Raw genomic sequence first — 23,508 nt, 5'->3', positions numbered from 1 at the left:
ATCACGAAGGTTAGATGGATTTATGGAGCAGGTTGGGAATATTCAGTTAATTTTACAGTTGTTTTTAATGCTAAAAGTATCTTAAATAAAATAGGCTATATTAATTTTGGCTACTCCGTTTTGTGTCAACATGCCATGCCTAAAAGATGAAATAATAAAAAATAAAAAAAACTATTACTGTATTTTCATCCAAATATCAGTTTAAAATCTGAATATTTTTCAATTACACCTATTTAAAAAAAAAAATTTGAAGACAGTGTTACAATTAACCCGTGAGAAATACCAGAGGGACATTTCACTTCCACCACTTTCGGTGTCATATAAACTTCTTCACAACGTGTAGGCCTAATGGTAGCTAAAATATGTAGCCTATGTTGTTTGTATACACATATTATGAATGTAACACAAATATTATTTACATACTAAGTAAAAGCCTAAAACTGTTACTTTGATCCCCGGTCATCCCTATGTATAATACATCTTGGAAGTGCTTAGATATACGTAATGTCGGTGTCGGTCTGTGTTTCGTATGTCTCTGAGGCAAAGCTATGGTGTCAGTCCCTGTTACAAAGTATTAGGGTTGGGTGTGACGTCAAGGCACAAGTGCCGCCGACCATTTTTCTGGGAATTTTAAGGTTGACAAAATTGAGGAAACAACGACTGTTGAATGATCGGAGAACTCTGATAAAACAATTCTATCATCTGGGGTTGTCAGAACATGTTTGCGATGAGACATTTCAGCGGAGCAGAAAATATTGATTTAAAAATGTCATAATTTATCGGAACACACCAACAAAGACAACCGACATTCTGTTGCACATTACAATATTTTCGCGGCTGTTTATTTATTGTTGGATATTCATAGGCATAGGCGAATAGACTAATTGCTGAAGAGGCTGACCTAACCGTGCCACTTCCAACTTTTTCCGCATGAAGGTCCGTTCTTTCCCTTCTTTCGCAAAGCTGCATCAGACGAGCTGCCTCGCATGAGCCACCTCGGGGCGAGTGTTCTGCTCTGCCTGCTCGGGGAATCAGGATGAGAAAACCCAAAGTTGGACGAATGTTTCTGGCGACATGCGTTGGGTCACTTTTTATGGTCATATTGTACTTTCAGAACATCACAAGGCCAGGTAAGTTTCGAGCATCACCACACATCAGGGTGCTATGAGATGGTGCCCTATGATGTTCTTATAGGGCGACGTTTCGGTGTATTACATACACTGAGTGTAGGCTGTTTTTCATTAGGCTAGTCCCACTCATTTATTAAATATTATATTCAATAAATCGTTTATCACAAGCATCATGTCAAACTGAAATTAACTACCATGACTGTTGCTCAATTTCTCCCTAAATTAGCATGTGTTGAGTTGAGACACAATGGAGGGGTAAAGTGGCGGGGCATGAGTAAGAGCACTATGAGTGTGAACCATGGAATGTTTTGGTAGCCCCCTCTGAGAGACCCTTAAGCATTCCTGGGCCTTTTTGGACTCGTTTCCTCAGCTCTCCTGTGCTCCCCTGTGCTAGGGCAGAGGAAGAAGAAACGTATACCCTTAAGGGATTGAGTGAAACTGAGGGACAGAGAAAGATAGGAGGGAAGATAACCTGGGAGTGAGGCTAGGTTAGGTTATGTCTGAAGTTTTAACAACGGAGAGAATAAAAAATAAACCATGTATTTCAATGCCACAGTATGCTGTTGTTATACCACATATATGGGGAAAGAACTACTATGTAATAAGTCCGGGTTCCTCATGTTACAGAGCCTCCAAGAGTAAGTGAGCAACTAAGGAAGGGACACTCTTACAATGCTATTACATTATGTCATAGGATACTTTCTATTTAAACATGAACGTTTTAAAAAAATCATCCTTCCTATCCAACCATCTCCCAGGGGCAGATTTTTAGCCCCCCCCCCCCCCCCCCCCCACGCTCCAAGCGCGTGCACAACATTTCTTAATGGTGTTTAGAGTAAAGATGTAATTTAATTATAATAATAATGTGCTATTAAAACAGCTAGTCATGATGTTTTCATCTGATCGTCAAACAAAGTAGGTTACATTTGCACGTTCATCCAAAATAATTCCAGCATCCTGACAGTGCACTGTGCACCCTCCAACTTTCCTTCACTTCACTTCACAAGTGGCTGAAACTATCTTTACCAGAAGAAGCATCCGAGTGAGTGAAATAGCCCCCCTCTGTCCGACAACACTGTATGTAGTCCATGTACAGTATGTGATGCTGTCTGGCCAAAAAAGAGTATGACTTGGCATACTCTTTTTGTCCAGACACCATCAGATATATGGGCTACACATCCATGTCCTCTGCCTCGACAACGATGGCAGTATTATCAGCAGCACCTGTCTTTACTAAAGAAATGTGTATTGTATCCTCATACAGTCTAAGGGCCCGGGGCTGGGTGCCCCCAAATACAATGTTTTTCGTTTTCAAAATATTTAGGACTAACGTATTTCTTGCCACAAAATCTGAAACTGACTGCACCTCTTTTTGTTAAGTGTTGCAGTGTAGTAGCTGATATGTATTGTTTGAGTCACCTGCATACATAGACACACTGGCTTTACTCAAAGACTAGACAGCTGCCTAGACGGCTGCCCTGGGGAATGCCTGATTCTACCTGGATTATGTTGGCGAGGCTTCAATTAAAGAACACCCTCTGTGTTCTGTCAGACAGGTAACTCTAACAGGGGTGGCAGGTAGCCTAGTGGTTAGAGCATTGGGCCAGTAACCAAAAGGTTGCTAGATTGAATCCCCAAGCTGACAAGGTACAAATCTGTTGTTCTGCCCCTGAACAAGGCAGTTAACCCACTGTTCCTAGGCCATCATTGTAAATAGGAATTTGTTATTAACTGACTTGCCTAGTTAAATAAATGACAAATTCTCCACAATATAGCAGGGGTTGTATGTGTTACACACTTTGTGTAAGTGCCATGCATGTTGAATGCTCTTCCCTATAAGCTTGTTGAAATTCTGTTGTCAATTTGTTTACTGTAAAATAGCATTGTATCTGGTCAACAGTGCGTGAGGATGGTCGGAAATCAAAGATTAAAACCCCATAAACATATGTTGATGTATTTTGGATATTGTCTACAAATCATATCAAATCAAATGTTACACATATTTTACAGATGCTATCGTGGGGTGTAGTGAAATACTCATGTTCCTAGCTCCAACAGTGCAGTAATACCTACTAACAATACAAAACAATTACAATAAGAAAAGGAATGTAGAAATATAGAAATATTAGAAAGAGCAATGTCAAAGTCCAGAATATAAATAAATATCTACAGTATTCCACATTTTGTTGCGTTACAGCCTGCATTCAACATTTATTAAAGTAAAACATGTTTTTAGACATTTTAGCAAATTTATTGAAAATTAAATACAGAAATATCTCATCTACATTCTGTGAGTATTCACATCCCTGAGTCAATACTTTGTTGAAGCACCTTTGGCAGCGATTACAGCCACTCAGGAACATTTACAGTTTTCTTGGTAAGCAACTCCAATGTAGATTTGGCCTTGTGTTTTATGTTATTGTCCTGCTGAAAGGTGAATTCATCTCCCAGTGTCTGGTGGAAAGCAAACTGAACCAGGTTTTACTCTAGGATTTTGCTCGTGCTTAGCATTCTATTTATTTATATTTTATCCTGAAAAACTCCCTAGTTTTTGCTGATTACAAGCGTACCCATAACATGATTCAGCCACCATTATGCTTAAAAATATAGAGAGTGGTACTCAGTAGTATGTTGTAATAGATTTGCCCCAAACATAACACTTTGTATTCAGGACAAAAAAATTAATTGTTTAGCACATTTTTTGCAATATTACGTTAGTGCCTTGTTGCAAACAGGATGCATGTTTTGGAATATTTGTATTATGTACAGGCATCTTTCTTTTCACTCTGTCAATTAGGTTAGTATTGTAGAGTAACTACAATGTTGATCTATCCGCAGTTTTCTCCTATCACAGTCATTAAACTCTGTAACTGTTTTAAAGTCACCATTGGCCTGATTGTGAAATCCCTGATCGGTTTCCTTCCTCCCCAGCATATTAGTTAGGAAGGACACCTGTATCTTTGTAGGGACTGTGTGTATTGATACAACATCCAAAGTGTAATAAATAACTTCACCATGCTCAAAGGCATGGTGTGTCGGCCAGTAACAAAACAATCTCAATTGAATCGGTTGTAAATTCAGGATGTAACATAACAACATTTGGAAAAAGTCAAGGGGTGTGAACGCTTTCTGAAGGCATTGTATATGATGGTGTGTAGAGACAGTATAAATAGAAAAGCTGTGTACAGCAATAGTTATATAGGATGAGCCTTGACTAGAATACAGTATATACATTTGAAGTGGGCCAAACAGTATGTAAACATTATTAAACTGACCAGTGTTCAATAACTATGTATGTACTGTTGAAGTCGGAAGTTTACATACACTTGGAGTCATTAAAACTAGTTTTTCAACCACTCCGCAAATTTCTTGTTAACAAACTATAGTTTTGGCAAGTCGGTTAGGACATCTACTTTGTGCATGACACAAGTCATTTTTCCAACAATTGTTTACAGACTGATTATTTCACTTATAATTCACTGTATCACAATTCCAGTGGGTCAGAAGTTTACATACACTAAGATGACTGCGTCTTTAAACAGCTTGGAAAATTCCAGAAAATGATGTCATGGCTTTAGACGCTTCTGATAGGCTAATTTACATAATTTGAGTCAATTGGAGGTGTACCTTTGGATGTATTTCAAGGTCTACCTTCAAACTCAGTGCCTCTTTGCTTGACATCATGGGAAAATCAAAAGAAATCAGCCAAGACCTCAGAAAAACAATTGTAGACCTCCACAAGTCTGGTTCATCCTTGTGAGCAATTTCCAAACTCCTGAAGGTACCACGTTCATCTGTAGAAATTATAGTACGCAAGTAAACACCATGGGACCACGCAGCTGTCATACCACTCAGGAAGGCGATGCGTTCTATCTCCTAGAGATGAGCGTACTTTGGTGCGAAAAGTGCAAATCAACCCCAGAACAACAGCAAAGGACCTTGTGAAGATGCAGGAGGAAACAGGTACAAAAGTATCTATATCCACAGTAAAACCAGTCCTATATCGACATAACCTGAAAAGCCGCTCAGCAAGGAAGAAGCCACTGCTCTAAAACTGCCATAAAACAGCCAGACTACGGTTTGCAACTGCACATGGGGACAAAGATAGTACTTTTTGGAGAAATGTCCTCTAGTCTAATGAAACAAAAATAGAACTGTTTGGCCATAATGACCGTCTTTATGTTTGGAGGAAAAAGGGGGAGGCTTGCAAGCCGAAGACCACCATCCCAACCATGAGGCACGGGGGTGGCAGCATCATGTTGTGGGGGTGCTTTGCTGCAGGAGGGACTGGTGCACTTCACAAAATAGATGGCATCATGAGCATCATAAGGAAAATTATGTGGATATATTGAAGCAACATCTCAAGACATCAGTCAGGAAGTTAAAGCTTGGTCGCAAATGGGTCTTCCAAATGGACAGTGACCTCAATCATACTTCCAAAGTTGTGGCAAAATGGCTTAGGGACAACAAAGTCAAGGTATTGGAGTGGCCATCACAAAGCCCTGACCTCAATCTTATGGAAAATGTGTGGGCAGAACTGAAAAAGTGTGTGCGAGCAAGGAGACCTACAAACCTGACTCAGTTACACTAGCTCAGCTCTGTCAGGAGGAATGGGCCAAAATTGACCCAACTTATTGCGGGAAGCTTGTGGAAGGCTACCCTAAACGTTTGACCCAAGATAAACAATTTAAAGGCAATGCTACCAAATACTAATTGAGTGTATGCAAACTTCTAACCCACTGGGAATGTGATGAAAGATATTAAAGCTTAAATATATCATTCTCTCTACTATTATTCTGACATTTAACATTCTTAAAATAAAGTGGTGATCCTAACTGACCTAAGACAGGGAATTTTTACTAGGATTAAAATGTCAGGAATTTTGAAAGCTGAGTTTAAATGTATTTGGCTAAGGTGTATGTAAACTTCCAACTTCAACTGTAAATAGGGCAGCAGTCTCTAAGGTGCAGGGTAGAGAACCAGGTGGTAACTGGCTAGTAACAGTGACTAAGTTCAGGTCAGGGTACTAGGCGGAGGCCGGCTAGTGGTAATTATTTAACAGTCTGATGGCCTGGCTGTAGAAGCAGTTTTTCAGTCTCTCGGTCCCAACTTTGATGCACCTGTACCTTCTCCGCCTTCTAGATGATAGCTCGGTGAGCAGGCCGGGGGTTGGGTATATTTATCTGTAACCACGTTACCATCCACAGTTTTTATGCGAGTACAGTCATACTGTACCATATAAAAAAATATCACAACAGCTGTGATGGAAAAAGGACGTTTCTGTACAATGTTATGAATGCTAACAGATAAATCCTTCGTTCAACATAATGGGATCAATTTGTGTCGGTAAAATGTATTATGCAAGAAATTGCAGTGGTAAGTCCTTTATGCGCAAATATTAATATAGTAACCATATATATCGAAGTAAACTTGGAGTCACACGATGATATGTTGTCTGGAACTCACACTACGACTAGGGAAATGCAGTTTATTAGGCGACACATGAAATAAGTTATGATGAACTTCACAGGGTGGTGAAAGTGCACAGGGATCTTGATGCCCCTTTCCAATAAGTATTGAGGGTCGGATTCTGGGGACATGATGATTGACTGTCGTTTGACAAATACAAATATTCTTGCTCTTATCCATAATAATCACATCATGTAGACTACCAGTATCTGCGAGCTGTTGGCTAGAGTGCATATCCCAAGACCAGAGACCATTTTCTTTTTTAAGCGAAAAAAGTACAGTTTTTATCTGCAACAAGATAAACATCAGTGCTTGATGACATAGTGCACACAAAAAGGTGGAAACTAACTTGTTTCAGAATAAACACATCTGTGTATTTCCCTATAGTGAGTGTCTCTCCTCTGTGGGCAGAAGGATTCACACCTCGGACTTAGCAGTACTATGTCCAGTCTGAGAAAGAGCTGACTAAACGTGTGGGTGGGTGTACACACTTGTCAGTTACTGAAAGGTGCTAGATGTGCCAAGCCTGCTTTACAAGTCAGCTCAATGTGACATGTGAAATGTGAAAAAAATGCATGTGGAAATAGTTCATGTCTACTTTTCAAACAGGACCTTTGATCCTTCAGATAATATTTCGTTTGTCTATACTCTCTCCTGATATCCTTTTAGGTTGAGCATGTCGTGAGCCCTGTACCACGGACTTAAACGCACGTGATGATCCAAGGTCTGCTAGAGCAGACTTTCTCAACTCTTCGACATTTAGATTATTCTGGTCTTGTTCTAAACCTCAAATACTTCACTGTCAGATATCATTTATATTCTAAATTCTTCTTCTTCTGTGAAAAGCTGACATCAGCGTAACTGAGTTACTGAAGTTACAACAGAAAGTAATTTCAAGCAGCAATGTATTCCTTATGAGATAATGATGTTGAAAATACTGTAAGTATTTTTTAATTAATAAACACATTTTGCTCACTGGGTTGGGCCCACACACACTTTCATTACTATGCTCTTTTACCATCACACACAAGCAACATCTTCCTACGTTGGCATCATGTGGGTCTTGTCTAGTCAACAAACAAGGCTGGCATATGTCCCAATTCTGCCACATGCCCATGGCACCATAGAAAGCTGAATCAGTCAAAAGTCACACCTGCTGGGTGTTTGTTCTTGCTGAATAAGCAATTGAGAGACGTTAAAAGTAAATTGCTCACTATTTTAGCACAAGTATGGCCTGTTTATTCCATTTCTGGGGTGCTTTTGCTATGCAGCTGTGGTCTATCTGTATATAAACAGCTATGGTCTATACAGCTATGGTCTATACAGCTAGTCTATACAGCTATGGTCTATATACAGTGCCTTCGGAAAGTATTCAGACCCCTTTAAAAAAATATATTTAAAATCAACAATCGACACACAATACCAAAAACAGGTTTTAATAAAAATAAAAAAATGTATTAAAATAGAAAAACATAACTTATTTACATAATGTTCAGACCCTTTGCTATGAGACTCTAAATTGAGCTCAAGTGCATCCTGTTTCCATTGATCATCATTGAGATGTTTATACAACCTGATTGGAGTCCACCTGTGGTAAATTAAATTGATTGGACATGATTTGGAAAGGCACATATAAGGTATATCTATATAAGGTCCCACAGTTGAAAAAAAACAGTGGGAAAAAAAAACAACCCATGAGATCAAAGGAATTGTCAGTAGAGCTCCGAGACATGATTTTTGTAGAGGCACAGATCTGGAGAAGGGTACCAAAACATTTCTGGAGCATTGAAGGTCCCAAGAATACTGTGAGGAACCACTAAGACTCTTCCTAGAGCTGGCCATCCGGCCAAAATGAGCAATCGGGAGAGAAGGGCCTTGGTCAGGGAGGTGACCAAGAACCCGATGATCGCTCTGACAGAGCACTAGAGTTCCTCTGTGGAGATGGGAGAACCTTCCCGCAGCACTCTACCAATCAGGCCTTTATGGTAAAGTGGCCAGATGGAAGCCACTCCTCAGTAAAAGGCACATGACAGCCCGCTTGGAGACTCTCAGACCATGAGAAACAAGATTCTTTGGTTTGTTGAAACCAAGATTAAACTCTTTGGCCTGAATGCCAAGCGTCACGTCTGGAGGAAATCTGGCACCATCCCTACGGTGAAGCATGGTGGTGGCAGCATCATGCTGTTGGGGTGTTTTTCAGTGACAGGGACTGGGAGACTAGTCAGGATCGAGGCAAAGATTTTCATTTATTAATTTTTATTTAACCAGGTAGGCCAGTTGAAAACAAGTTCTCATTTACAACTGCGACCTGGCCAAGATAAAGCAGAAAAAAAACAACAACACAGAGTTACACATAAACAAACATACAGTCAATAACACAAAATAAAAAAAATAAAATAAAAATCTATGTACAATGTGTGCAAATGTAGAAGAGTAGGGAGGTAGGCAATAAATAGGGCCTAGAGGCGAAAATAATTACAATTTAGCATTAATAGGGAGGGAGGTAGGCAATAAATAGGCCATAGAGGTGAAAATAATTACAATTTAGCATTAATACTGGAGTGATAGGTGTGCAGATGATAATGTGCAAGTAGAGACACTGGGGTGCAAAAGAGCAAGAGAGTAAGTAATAATATGGGGATGAGGTAGTCGGGTGTGCTATTTACAGATTGGCTGTGTACAGGTACAGTGATCGGTAAGCTGCTCAGACAGCTGATGCTTAAAGTTAGAAAGGGAGATATAAGACTCCAGCTTCAGAGATGTTTGCAATTCGTTCCAGTCATTTGCAGCAGAGAACTGGAAGGAAAGGCGGCCAAAGGAAGTGTTGGCTTTGGGGATGACCAATGCAATGTACCTGCTGGAACGCGTACTACAGGTGGGTGTTGCTATGGTGACCAGTGAGCTGAGATAAGGCGGGGCTTTACCTAGCAAAGACTTATAGATGACCTGGAGCAAGTGTGTTTGGCGACGGATATGTAGTGAGGGCCAGCCAACGAGAGCATACAGGTCACAGTGGTGGGTAGTATATGGGGCTTTGGTGACGAAACGGATGGCACTGTAATAGACTACGTCCAGTTTGCAGAGTAGAGTGTTGTAGGCTATTTTGTAAATGACATCGCCAAAGTCAATGATCGGTAGGATAGTCAGTTTTGCGAGGGTATGTTGGGCTGCATGAGTGCAGGAGGCCTTGTTGCGAAATAGGAAGCCGATTCTAGATTTAATTTTGGATTGGAGATGCTTAATGTGAGTCTGGAAGGAGAGTTTACAGTCTAACCAGGCACCTAGGTATTTGTAGTTGTCCACATATTCTAATTCAGAACCGTCCAGAGTAGCGATGCTAGTCGGGCGAGAGGGTGCGGGCAGCAATCGGTTGAAGAGCATGCACTTAGTTTTACTAGCATTTAAAAGCAGTTGGAGGCCACGGAAGGAGTGGTGTATGGCGTTGAAGCTCATTTGGAGGTTTGTTAGCACAGTGTCCAAAGAAGGGCAAGACGAAAGATGAACGAAGAAAAGTGCAGAGAGATCCTTGGTGAAAACCTGCTCCACAGTGCTCAGGACCTCTGACTGGGCTGAAGGTTCACCTTACAACAGCACAACAACCCTAAGCACACAGCCAAGACAATGCAGGAGTGGCTTCGGTACAATTCTCTGAATGTCCTTGAGTAGCCCAGCCAGAGCCCGGACTTGAACCCGATCGAACATCTCTGGAGAGACCTGAAAATAGCTGTGCATTGACGCTCCCCATCCAACCTGAAAGAGCTTGAGAGGATCTACAGAGAAGAATGGGAGAAACTCCCCAAATACAGGTGTGCCAAGCTTGTAGCGTCATACCAAAGAAGACTCGAGGCTGTAATCGCTGCCAAAGGTGCGTCAACAATGTACTGAGTAAAGGGTCTGAATACTTATGTAAATGTAATGTTACCGTTCATTTAATTTTTTGCAAAATATGAAGAAAAAAAGTTTTTGTCAAGGGGTGTGAATACTTTCCGAAGGCACTGTAGCTATGGTCTATACAGCAATGGTCTCTCTCTCTCTCTATAAATATATACAGTGCCTTGCGAAAGTATTCGGCCCCCTTGAACTTTGCGACCTTTTGCCACATTTCAGGCTTCAAACATAAAGATATAAAACTGTATTTTTTTGTGAAGAATCAACAACAAGTGGGACACAATCATGAAGTGGAACGACATTTATTGGATATTTCAAACTTTTTTAACAAATCAAAAACTGAAAAATTGGGCGTGCAAAATTATTCAGCCCCCTTAAGTTAATACTTTGTAGCGCCACCTTTTGCTGCGATTACAGCTGTAAGTCGCTTGGGGTATGTCTCTATCAGTTTTGCACATCGAGAGACTGACATTTTTTCCCATTCCTCCTTGCAAAACAGCTTGAGCTCAGTGAGGTTGGATGGAGAGCATTTGTGAACAGCAGTTTTCAGTTCTTTCCACAGATTCTCGATTGGATTCAGGTCTGGACTTTGACTTGGCCATTCTAACACCTGGATATGTTTATTTTTGAACCATTCCATTGTAGATTTTGCTTTATGTTTTGGATCATTGTCTTGTTGGAAGACAAATTTCCGTCCCAGTCTCAGGTCTTTTGCAGACTGCATCAGGTTTTCTTCCAGAATGGTCCTGTATTTGGCTCCACCCATCTTCCCATCAATTTTAACCATCTTCCCTGTCCCAGCTGAAGAAAAGCAGGCCCAAACCATGATGCTGCCACCACCATGTTTGACAGTGGGGATGGTGTGTTCAGCTGTGTTGCTTTTACGCCAAATATAACGTTTTGCATTGTTGCCAAAAAGTTCAATTTTGGTTTCATCTGACCAGGGCACCTTCTTCCACATGTTTGGTGTGTCTAACAGGTGTCTTGTGGCAAACTTTAAACAACACTTTTCATGGATATCTTTAAGAAATGGCTTTCTTCTTGCCACTCTTCCATAAAGGCCAGATTTGTGCAATATACGACTGATTGTTGTCCTATGGACAGAGTCTCCCACCTCAGCTGTAGATCTCTGCAGTTCATCCAGAGTGATCATGGGCCTCTTGGCTGCATCTCTGATCAGTCTTCTCCTTGTATGAGCTGAAAGTTTAGAGGGACGGCCAGGTCTTGGTAGATTTGCAGTGGTCTGATACTCCTTCCATTTCAATATTATCGCTTGCACAGTGCTCCTTGGGATGTTTAAAGCTTGGGAAATCTTTTTGTATCCAAATCCGGCTTTAAACTTCTTCACAACAGTATCTCGGACCTGCCTGGTGTGTTCCTTGTTCTTCATGATGCTCTCTGCGCTTTTAACGGACCTCTGAGACTATCACAGTGCAGGTGCATTTATACGGAGACTTGATTACACACAGGTGGATTGTATTTATCATCATTAGTCATTTAGGTCAACATTGGATCATTCAGAGATCCTCACTGAACTTCTGGAGAGAGTTTGCTGCACTGAAAGTAAAGGGGCTGAATAATTTTGCACGCCCAATTTTTCAGTTTTTGATTTGTTAAAAAAGTTTGAAATATCCAATAAATGTCGTTCCACTTCATGATTGTGTCCCACTTGTTGTTGATTTTTCACAAAAAAATACAGTTTTATATCTTTATGTTTGAAGCCTGAAATGTGGCAAAAGGTCGCAAAGTTCAAGGGGGCCGAATACTTTCGCAAGGCACTGTATATATATATATAGATACAGCTAGTCCATACAGCTATGGTCTTTTCAGCTAAACAGGGAATAGTGAAACTGTATCTTGCATCCTGTGATCTCCACATATCATATGATAGGAGAAGCTAAAAGATTTTCTTTTCAAAAATAAAAATCTTCTGATTTATCTTTGGACTAATGTATAGAGTAGTGATAACCCACTGGGCACAGTTTAATTCAACATCTATTCCGTGTTGGTTCAATTGTAATTTCATTGAAATGACGTGGAAACAACGTTGATTCAACCAGCGTGTACCCAGTGGGTAGGGTTTAATTTGGTATCTTGACGTTGTTTCACAACACTGAATCTCCCACTTCTCTGAATCTCCCACGGTGCATGTGGCTTCCACAAAAGCGGAAGTCATAATCAGTGACGCAGGCTGATGTGTAGAGCAGATGAAAGGACAGCGATGTAGAGGGGGAAGTGTGTTTTATCAGAGCAGGAGTCACATGCAAAGTCACATGCCAGTCACAAAAAATACTTGGTCTGTGACACCTTTTCACGTTTTGTTTTGAGTCAAATGTTTTGAGTCAATAGGTATTCAACCTCTTTGTTATGGCAAGCATAAGTAAGTTCAGGAGTAAACATTTGTTTAACAATTCACATTAGTGTCATGGACTCTGTGTGCAATAATAGTGTTTAGCATGATTTTTGAACAACTACCTCATCTCTGTACCCCACAAATACAATTAGCTGTAAGGTCTCACAGTCGAGATGTACATTTCAAACACAGATTCAACCACAAAAACCAGGGAGGATTTCTAATGCCTCGCAAAGAAGGGCACCTATTGGTAGATAAAATAAATAAAAAAATGTACACATTCCATATATATAACATGGTGAAGTTATTAAGTACACTTTGGATGGTGTATCGATACACGTAGTCACTACAAAGATACAGGCGTTCTTCCTAACTCAGTTGCCGGAGAGGAAGGAAACCACGAGGCCAATAGTGACTTTAAAACAATTACATAGTTTTATAGCTGTGATAGGAGAAAACTGAGAATGGATCAACAACATTGTAGTTATTCCACAATACTAACCTAATTGACAGAGTGAAAAGAAGGAAGCCTGTATAGAATACAGATATTCCAAAACATGATCTTGTTTGCAACAAGGCACTAACATAATACTACAAAAAATGTGGCAAAGCAATTCACTTTTTGTGCTGAATACAAAGTGTTATTGTATGTTTGAGGCAAATCCAATACAACACATTACTGAGTACCACTCCATATTTTTAAGCATAGTGGTGGCTGCATCATTGTCACGTTCTGACCTTTATTTCCTTTGTTTTGTCTTTATTTAGTATGGTCAGGGCGTGAGTTGGGGTGGGCAGTCTATGTTTGTGTTTCTATGTTTGGTTTATGTTTCGGCCTAGTATGGTTCTCAATCAGAGGCAGGTGTCGTTAGTTGTCTCGGATTGAGAATCATACTTAGGTAGCCTGGGTTTCACTGTTGGTGGGTGTTTGTTTCCTGTGTCAGTGTTTGTGCCACATGGGACTGGTTTGTTTATATTCACTTTGTTATTTTGTATTCTGTCGTGTTCAGTTTATACTATTAAAACATGGACACTTACCACACTGCGTATTGGTCCGATCCTTGCTACTCCTCTTCAGAGGAAGAGGACGATATCCGTTACAATCATGGTATGGGTATGCTTGTAATCATTAAGAACTGGGTAGTTTTTCAGGATAAAAAAGAAATGGAATGGAGTTAAGTACAGGCAAAATTCTAGAGGAAATCCTGGTTCAGTCTTCTTTCCATCAGACACTGGTAGATTAATTCACATTTCAGCAGGACAATAACCTAAAACAGAAGGCCAAATCTACACTGGAGTAGCTTACCAAGAAGACAGTGAATGTTCCTGAGTGGCTGAGTTACCGTTTTGACTTAAATCTACTTGAAAATCTATGGCAATACCTGCACATGGTTGTCTAGCAATGATCAACAACCAAGTTGACAGAGCTTGAATAATCTTTTAAAGAATAATGGGTAATGGGTGTGGAAAGCTCTTAGAAATTTACCCAGAAAGACTCACAGATGTAAACGCAGCTGAAGGTGATTCTACAAAGTATTGACTCAAGGGTGTGAATACTTATGTAAATGATCAATTGAATCCATTTTGAATTCAGGCTGTAACACAACAAAATGTGTCAAGGGGTATGAATACTTTCTGAAGTCACTGTATATACGGAGTACCGGTACCAAGTCAATGTTCAGGGGTACGAGGTAGCTTTTTATTTTATTTAGCCTTTTTTTTTAACTAGGCAAGTCAATTAAGAACAGCAGGGTCGGGGGCTGGGATACAAAACAAATGTGAAGTAGGAAAAAACACATCACGACAATAGAGACACCACAACAGTACATAAAGAGAGACCTAAAGACAACAACATAGTATGGCAGCAACACATTACAACAGAGCATGGTAGCAACTCAACATGGTCTAAACATTGTTAGGCACAGACAACTGAACAAAGGGCAAAAAGGTAGAGACAACATTACATCACGTGAAGCAGCCACGAGTATCAGTAAGAGTGTCCGTGATTGAGTCTTTGAATGTAGAGATGGAGATAAAACTGTCCAGTTTGAGTGTTTTTAATTCTTGTTCCAGTCGCTAGCTGCGAACTGAAAAGAGGAGCGACCCAGGTATATGTGTGCTTGGTATATGTGTGCTTTGGGGACCTTTAACAGAATGTGACTGGCAGAACGGATGTTTTATGTGGAGGATGAGGCATTCAGTAGGTTACTAAGATAAGGGGGAGTGAGGCCTAAGAAGGTTTTATAAATAAGCATCAAACAGTGGGTCTATTGTCAGGTATTAAGAAATTGACAGTTTACAGAGAAGTATAGAGTGCAATGATGTGTCCTATAGGGAGCATTGGTGAAAAGTCTGATGGCTGAATGGTAAAGAACATCTAGCCGTTCGAGAGAGCCCTTACCAGCTGACCTATCAATTATGTTTCTGTATTCTAGCATGGGTAGAATGGTCATCTGAATCAGGGTTAGTTTGTCAGCTGGGGTGAAAAGGGAATGATTACTATAGAATAAGGTTAAGGGCAGAGAAAGCTTGTTGGACACTAAGAAAGCTTTGTTGTAGAGCATTCAACAGAAAATCCGGGGAGGGGCCAGCTGACTGTATAATCTACATATGAATGGATGAGAGAGCTTCCTACTGCCTGAGCTACGTTGTTGATGTAAATTGAAGTGCGTGGGGCCTAGGATCGAGCCTTGGGGTACTTCCTTGGTGACAGGCAGTGGCTGAGACAGCAGATGTTCTGACTTTACACACTGCACTCTTTGAGAGAGGTAGTTAGCAAACGAGGCCAAATACCCCTCAGAGACACTGACACGGAACCCAAACCGGCTGGCGCCTGCGCCATCGTGCGCTATCATGCATACATTTATTTTGCCCCCCCCACACCAAACGCGATCACGACACGCAGGTTAAAATATCAAAACAAACTCTGAACCAATGACATTCATTTGGGGACAGGTCGAAAATCATTAAACATGTATGGCAATTTAGCTAGTTAGCTTGCAAGCTAACGTTAATTTGTCCTATTTAGCTAGCTTGCTGTTGCTAGCTAATTTGTCCAGGGATATAAACGTTGAGTTGTTATTTTACCTGAAATGCACAAGGACCTCTAATTCGACAATTAATCCACACATTAAACGGCCAACCGAATCGTCATCTCTCCTCCTTCCAGGCTTTTTCATCGTTTAATTTATATGGTGATCGCATCTAAACTTTCATTGTATTACCATGACTACCGGCAAAACAGTTCGTCTTTCAGTCACCCACGTGGGTATAACCAATGAGGAGATGGCACGTGGGTACCTGCTTTTATAAACCAATGAGGAGATGGGAGAGGCAGGACTTTCAGCGCGATCTGCGTCAGAAATAGAAATGAGTTCTATTTTAGCCCTTGGAGTCGCAGACGCTTGTTGGCGCGTGCGAGCAGTGTGGGTGCAATAATTGAATAACATGGATTTCTAAATTAATTTTGCGACGCTCGCGCATGCGATGTCTGGTCTGGTCAGCATGTAATACTCCTTAGCTGACCCACAGGAAAGGAATGGTCTATGGCCAAGTCAATAAAAATAGCAGCACAACATTTGTTAGAATCAAGGGCAATGGTGACATAAGTTAGGACCACCACCTTTGGAAGATCTGTCTTGTTGAAAAAGGTTATAACCAGAAAGGTTAACATCAGTGTTCAGAACACTCTTTCTTAACCATGTCTCAGTAATGACAAACACATCTGGATTGGCGCTGTGAACCCACACCTTCAATTGATACATTTTAGGTAATAAGCTTCTAGTGTTAATGTGCTGAAAACCCAGGCTTTTATGAGAGCAGAAATCAGTGAAGCAGAAATCAGAATTGCAGATCCACTCACTTGTGTGTAACACAGTGTAAAAAAAAAGGAGTCAATGCAAATAGTCCAGGTAGCCGTTTGATTAACTGTTCAGCAGTCATGGCTTGGGGGTAGCAGCTGTTCAGGAGCTTTTTGGTCCTAGACCTGGCGCTCCGGTACCGCTTGCCATGCGGTAGCAGAGAGAACCGTCAATGACTTGGGTGGCTGGAGTCTTTGACAATTTTTAGGGCCTTCCTCTGATACCACGTGGTATAGAGGTCCTGGAGGCAGGGAGCTCAGCCCCAGCGGTGTACTGGGCCATACGCACTACCCTCCGTTAGCAATTTGCCAAGCAGTTGCCATACCAGGTGGTGATGCAGCCAGTCAAGATGTTCTCAATGGTGCAACTGTAGAACTTTTTGAGGATCTGAGGGCCCATGCCAAATATTTTCAGCCTCCTGAGGGGGAGAGGGAGGAGACGTTATCATACCCTCTTCATGACTGTGTTGGTGTGTTTGGACCATGATAGGTCCTTAGTGATGTGAACACCAAGGAACTTGAAGCTCTTGGCCCGCTCCACTACAGCTCCTTCGATGTGAATAGGGGCATGCTCGGCCCTCCGTTTCCTGTTTTCTACGATCAGCTCCTTTGTCTTGCTGATGTTGAGGGAGAGATTGTTGTCCTGGCACCACACTGCCAGGTCTCTGACCTTCTCTCTATAGGCTATCTCATCGTTGTCGGGTCTACCACCGCCGTGTCATCGGCAAACTTAATGATGGCGTTGGAGTCGTGCGCGGCCACGCAGTCGTGGGTGAACAGGAAGTACAGGAGGGGACTAAGCACACACCCCTGAGGGGCCCCTGTGTTGAGGTTCAGTGTGGCTGATGTGTTTTTGCCTAACTTCACCACCTGGGGGCGGCCTGTCAGGATGTCCAGGATCCAGTCGTCAGTTACCTTGACTTTGTTGTCCTTAAGCCATTTTGCCACAACTTTGGAAGTATGCTTGGGGTCATTGTCCATTTGGAAGGCCCATTTGCGACCAAGCTTTAACTTCCTGACTGATGTCTTGAGATGTTGCTTCAATATATCCACATAATTTTCCTTATGATGCTCATGATGCCATCTATTTTATGAAGTGCACCAGTCCCTTCTGCAGCAAAGCACCCCCAGAACATGATGCTGCCACCCCCGTGCTTCACGGTTGGGATGGTGGTCTTCGGCTTGCAAGCCTCCCCCTTTTTCCTCCAAATATAGCGATGTTCATTATGGCCAAACAGTTCTATTTTTGTTTCATCAGACTAGAGGACATTTCTCCAAAAAGTACGATCTTTGTCCCCATATGCAATTGCAAACCATCGTCTGGCTGTTTTACGGCGGTTTTGGAGCAGTGGCTTCTTCCTCGCTGAGCGGCCTTTCAGGTTATGCCGATATAGGACTGGTTTTACTGTGGATATAGGAACTTTTGTACCTGTTTCCTCCAGCATCTTCACTTCGCAGCTACAACTGTGAGATTGAGGGAGAGCTGAGGGAGAGCTGAGATTGATTTGCACTTTTCGCACCAAAATACGTTCATCTCTAGGAGACAGAACGCATCTCCACCTTGAGCGGTATGTCGGTTGCGTGGTCGTATGGTGTTTACACTTGCTTAATATTATTTGTAAAAAATTTAATTCTGAGGTCTTGGCTGATTTATTTTGATTTTCCCATGATGTCAAGCAAAGAGGCACTGAGTAGGCTTTGAAGTACATCCACAGGTACACCTCCAATTGACTCAAATGATGTCAATTAGCCTATCAGAAGCTTCTAAAGCCATGACATACTTTTCTGGAATTTTCCAAGCTGTTTAAAGGCACAGTCAACTTAGTGTATGTAAACTTCTGACCCACTGGAATTGTGAAACAGTGAATTATAAGTTAAATAATCTGTCTGTAAACAATTGCTGTAAAAAGGACTTGTGTCATGCACAAAGTAGATGTCCTAACCGACTTGCCAAAACTATAGTTTGTTACCAAGAAATTTGTGGAGTGGTTGAAAAAACGAGTTTTAATGACCCCAACCTAAGTGTATGTAAACTTCCGACTTCAACTGTAAACAGGTTACCTTGGCGTTCTTGGGCACGGGGATTGTGGAGGTCTGCTTGATACATGTACATATTACAGACTTGGTCAGGGAGAGGTTGAATATGTCAGTGAAGACATGTTATGAGTACACGTCCTGGTAATCCATCTTGCCCTGTGGCCTTGTGAATGTTAACCTGCTTAAAGGGCTGACTCATATTGGCTACGGAGAGCGTGATCACACAGTCACTTGCAAGGTTGACGAGATTTCATCAAGATACGATCCTCTCACACATAATTTTAGAGTTTTTGTTGTGTTGAATCTATGTGATGAGACCTCTTGACCCACTTTCTCATTTCCTTCTATGGTTTCTTTCTCTCTCTCTCTTTTTCTCTATTTCTCACTGTCCTTCCCTCCCTCCCTGTGAGATGTAAAGCAATCCTCTGCATTCAACTGGCACATGTGCAAATCCAATCCGTTTCCTCTCACTAGTGAGGAGGGCCCCAACACTGACATGCCTCCAGCCCTGAGGTGCTGGGGCTCATGTGAGATCATGCAGCATAAGGTAAAACATATTGAAATGAGAACTCAATGGGCTACTGTACTACAGTGTGCTATAGCAGCACTGGCCACAGTCAGATTTGCTTGACAAGGTGAGGGTGACAGAGTCGGATACTGTTCAGGACAGCTCAACCAGTAAAGAATATGATGTCTTTTTGTATTCCAAAAGGATGCTCAGTGAGGCCAAAGTTCCTTGAACATCGAGCACCCGTCACTAATCACTAAAGAAAACAGACAATAATGCCCTTTTCAGATGATTCATCTGTTTCGCCTTTTCTCCCTCTCTGTCTTTGTGCCTGTAGCTGTGGAGCAGTCTGGGGGGAAGGGCATCGCCCCAGGGAAGACCAGGAGAAGTCCACTACAGACCCTCTACAACGGAGACCAGGTGACTAGCTTTAGAATGGCCCCATTCTATCATGCCTTGAATGCGTGTGAACACTCACGGTTGTGTACTGTTTATTCACCTGATGTTGATGTGTAATTGTTTCCAGATGTGTCACACACAGGAAATAACATTTGACAAAGCAATGATCTTGGAGAACCACTTTGACACATTTGATTTCCCAACAAATGGGTAGCCTTTGGTCTCTGAACTGAACTATTGCTGCTATACATTAAATATTGTTACATCATACTACATACCAGCCACCTTTTTCTTGAACTTTCCTCAGAGGTAATGGCTCAAGCGTTACTGCAAGACTGAGTTGAGTTCATTTGATTTGACTTAGAAGTTATGACTCAGGTCCTTAGTGGTTACTATAAAAACAGTAGCCCCTCTTGCTCCGAGAGACAAAGCTCTCTTTTTCAGCTCCAATATCCAAAGTCTCAGGAATCCAGTGTATGCTGAGTGATACTGCATCTCTCTCTCTCTCTCACGCTCTCTCTCTCTCTCTCTCTCTCTCTCTCACGCTCTCTCTCTATCTCTCTCTCTATCTCTCTCTCTCTCTCTCTCTCTCTCACACTCTCTCTCACGCTCTCTCTCTCTCTTTCTCTCTCTCACGCTCTCTCTCGCTCTCTCTCGCTCTCTCTCGCTCTCTCTCTCTTTTTTGCTCTCTCTCACACAGAGAGCAGTTAGTTTGGTGCTGCTGATGCAACTAATCTTATCTGTTGTGTTATTTTTCTCTTGGACTACGTCCACCTTGCAACCCCTCTATCTTCTGTTCATTATTCACAGTGGGTCAGCAACACAAAGCACCATGCCCTTCCTTGATCATTCTATTGCTTCCTCATTGCTCAAATCAAGCCACATCTTTTGCTACTCTTTATATTATAACATTAAACACTTTGTCTATTGCATGTGACTAGTGCCACAGGCTGTCTACTGGGAAACACAGTGGATGGCCTTGATGTTGCAATGCCAATTCCAGGACATTTTACTAATCGGACAAGATAGATTAAAACATTGTTGTTGTTTCTCCGTTTTAGTCAGAGAATGTGACTACATGAAGATGTTATCACTTGGAGAGATGTAATATTTCATCACTTTTAAGTTTTTAATTCTAAATGTGAGTGTTGACCTTGTATGTCCCCTCCTCTTTCTGTGACCGTAGTTGGATTTGTCTGCAGTGCAGACGTCTCTGCGTGATCGGCGGGAGCTGCTGGAGCAGGCGTGTCTCACCCACACCAAGAAGCGACGGGTGTTGACCCCAGACGACCTCCGCCACCTCATCGTGGACGATAAGCATGGCCTGCTGTACTGCTACGTCCCCAAGGTGGCCTGTACCAACTGGAAACGCGTCTTCATGGTCCTGACGGGGGACGGACGCTACCACGAGCCCCTAGCCATCCCTGCCAACGAGGCCCACGTGGCTGGCAACCTGCGCACACTGTCAGAGTACTCCACCTCTGAGATCAACCGCCGTCTGCGCAGCTACCTGAAATTCATCTTTGTGCGGGAGCCCTTCGAGAGGCTAGTGTCGGCCTACCGCAACAAGTTCACCCGCAGCTACAACACGGCCTTCCACAAGCGCTACGGCACCAAGATAATCCGCCGGCATCGGCCCCAACCCCAGCCGGATGCGCTGGAGCGGGGCAACGACGTCTCCTTCCAGGAGTTTGTGTACTACCTGGTGGATCCCCGCACACAGAGAGAGGAGCCCTTCAACGAGCACTGGGAGCGGATCCACTCACTGTGCCACCCCTGCCTCGTCCACTACGATGTGGTGGGGAAGTATGAGACTCTGGAGCAGGACTCCCGCTCTGTGCTGCGGCTGGCTGGCACTGATGGGGAGGTCCGCTTCCCTACCTCAGGCAAGAGCACCAGGACCAACGGGGACATGGCGGCTCAGTTCTTCCAAAACATCAGCCCCTTTTACCAAAAGAAGCTGTACAACCTTTACCGCATGGACTTCCTGCTCTTCAATTACTCCAACCCAGAGTACTTGAAGACTAGATGAGGGCGACTCTCTCCATGTCAGCTAGAGATTTAGTCATCAATCTGTTTGGCTCTGTAATTTGTAATTAATCTGGGTGCGTAGAGCTTGTAATTGATGTTCCAGATGTTATTTATACAGGCCTTGCCAGTAGGGGGAATCACTACATTGTCAGATGTAAGAAGTTTATGAGCATAGGTGGCTGACCTTTGAGTCGCTATATTTGCTTTAATCCTCGTCATGTGGCCGAGATAAGAGAGAAGCAGGTTCTTCTTTTACAATTGAATGTGTCGAGGGTTGTAAAGAACTTGTTGTGTGTATCACAGAATCCCTCGACTATGCATTCTTCTTTATTTATACAATTGTAAGAGTATTTATTGTGAATATAGACTGAGCGCATTGGGTGAGGACAATCTAATTCATGCATTTCTTTCTGCTTGCACATACAGCATGTTTCTTTGGCTCTTGGACATCTTCTGTAGCCAAAAATGTTCCTCTGGGGGGACAAAGGGTGTCATAAAACTTACATAAACCACCAAACAAAAGAAAGCATAGTCCACAAATAAAAAGAAAGAAAAAACCCCAATAAAAATAAGCTATTTACTCTCTATTGACAGAAGTATGAGGCTTGCACAGACCCAATATGAATTGAACCAGTTTAAATGGTATATCTTACATGGTAGCATTTAAAAATAAAATAAACAGTGAAGTCCTCATTCATACTGTATCATGTCACAATTTTCCCACATTATAAAATGATTGCCACCTGTTCATTGATGTTACATAAGCCACAGTTGATAGTAAATATGTTCTGATACACAATGTATGCTGGTTATATAAAGCCTGGCAGGCAGATTGCCTGCAGATAGGGAGTTATTTACAGAAATGGCACATGCTTTGCAGAGTCACCTCTTTATTTAGCTCACGTCAGACTGAGCAAACGGTGCATAGCTGTGGTTTGGGCCAAGGCAGCCCCTCATCAGAGCACTCCTTGTTGAACTGTGGAAAGCCACCTAGGGCTAACTACCTACCTACAGGGGCACTACTTGTTAAAACCAGGTAGGCCATCTGGTAAAAAGCTAATATTAAATTACATTTGTAGCATGCAGTATTTGTCTTGACTATGAGAGCAGTAAATAAAATGAGTTTTCATGACTGTTGATGTTATGCCTCATTGCAACCTTTTGGAACAAAGTTTGTCCATAACAACGGTATACTGTACGGTGCATTCGAAGTATTTAGACCACTTCACTTTCCCCACATTTTGTTACGTTACAGCCTTATTCTAAAATTGATTACATTTTTCCTCAACAATCTACACACAATACCCCATAATGACAAAGCAAAAACAGTTTTTTAGAAAATGTAGCAAATGCATAAAAAATTATAACTGAAATATCGCATTTATATAAGTATTCAGGCCCTTTACTCAGCACCTTTGGCAGTGATTACATTCTTGAGTCTTCTTGGGTATGAAGCCAAAAAACTTAGCATACCTGTATTTGGGGTGTTTCTCCCATTAATCTCTGCAAATCCTCTTAAGCTCTGTCAGGTTGGATGGGGAGCATCGCTGTACAGCTATTTTCAAGTCTCTAGAGATATTAGATCGGGCTCATGTCCGGGCTCTGGCTGGGCCACTCAAGGACATTCAGATACTTGTCCGAAGCCTCTCCTGCGTTGTCTTGATTGTGTGCTTAGGGGCATTGGCCTGTTGGTGAATCTTCAGCCCAGTCTGAAGTCCTGAGCCCTCTGGAGCAGGTTTTCATCAAGGATCTCTCTGTACTTGGCTCCGTTCATCTTTCCCTCGATCCTGACTAGTCTCCCAGTCCCTGCCAGTGAAAAACACCCCCACAGCAT

At 42.1% G+C, this 23,508-nt stretch overlaps 1 protein-coding gene across 1 annotated transcript; it reads left to right on the top strand.

Annotated features, from left to right (window-relative positions):
* Positions 1–489: 489 nt before the first annotated feature.
* Positions 490–22,807, top strand: LOC110491911 (carbohydrate sulfotransferase 11). The gene is made up of 3 exons (XM_021565753.3): positions 490–1,130; positions 19,582–19,664; positions 20,830–22,807. Exons 1-3 carry the CDS (start codon positions 1,037–1,039, stop codon positions 21,673–21,675), a joined length of 1,023 nt encoding a protein of 340 aa, XP_021421428.1. The 5' UTR covers positions 490–1,036; the 3' UTR covers positions 21,676–22,807.
* Positions 22,808–23,508: the final 701 nt, after the last annotated feature.

This window comes from Oncorhynchus mykiss, chromosome 16 (assembly GCF_057628025.1).
Source record: "Oncorhynchus mykiss isolate SJ-2025 chromosome 16, ASM5762802v1, whole genome shotgun sequence".
Lineage (NCBI taxonomy): Eukaryota > Metazoa > Chordata > Actinopteri > Salmoniformes > Salmonidae > Oncorhynchus > Oncorhynchus mykiss.
Note: the sequence above shows the minus strand (reverse complement) of the source record. Positions and strands in the feature narration are given on the sequence as shown.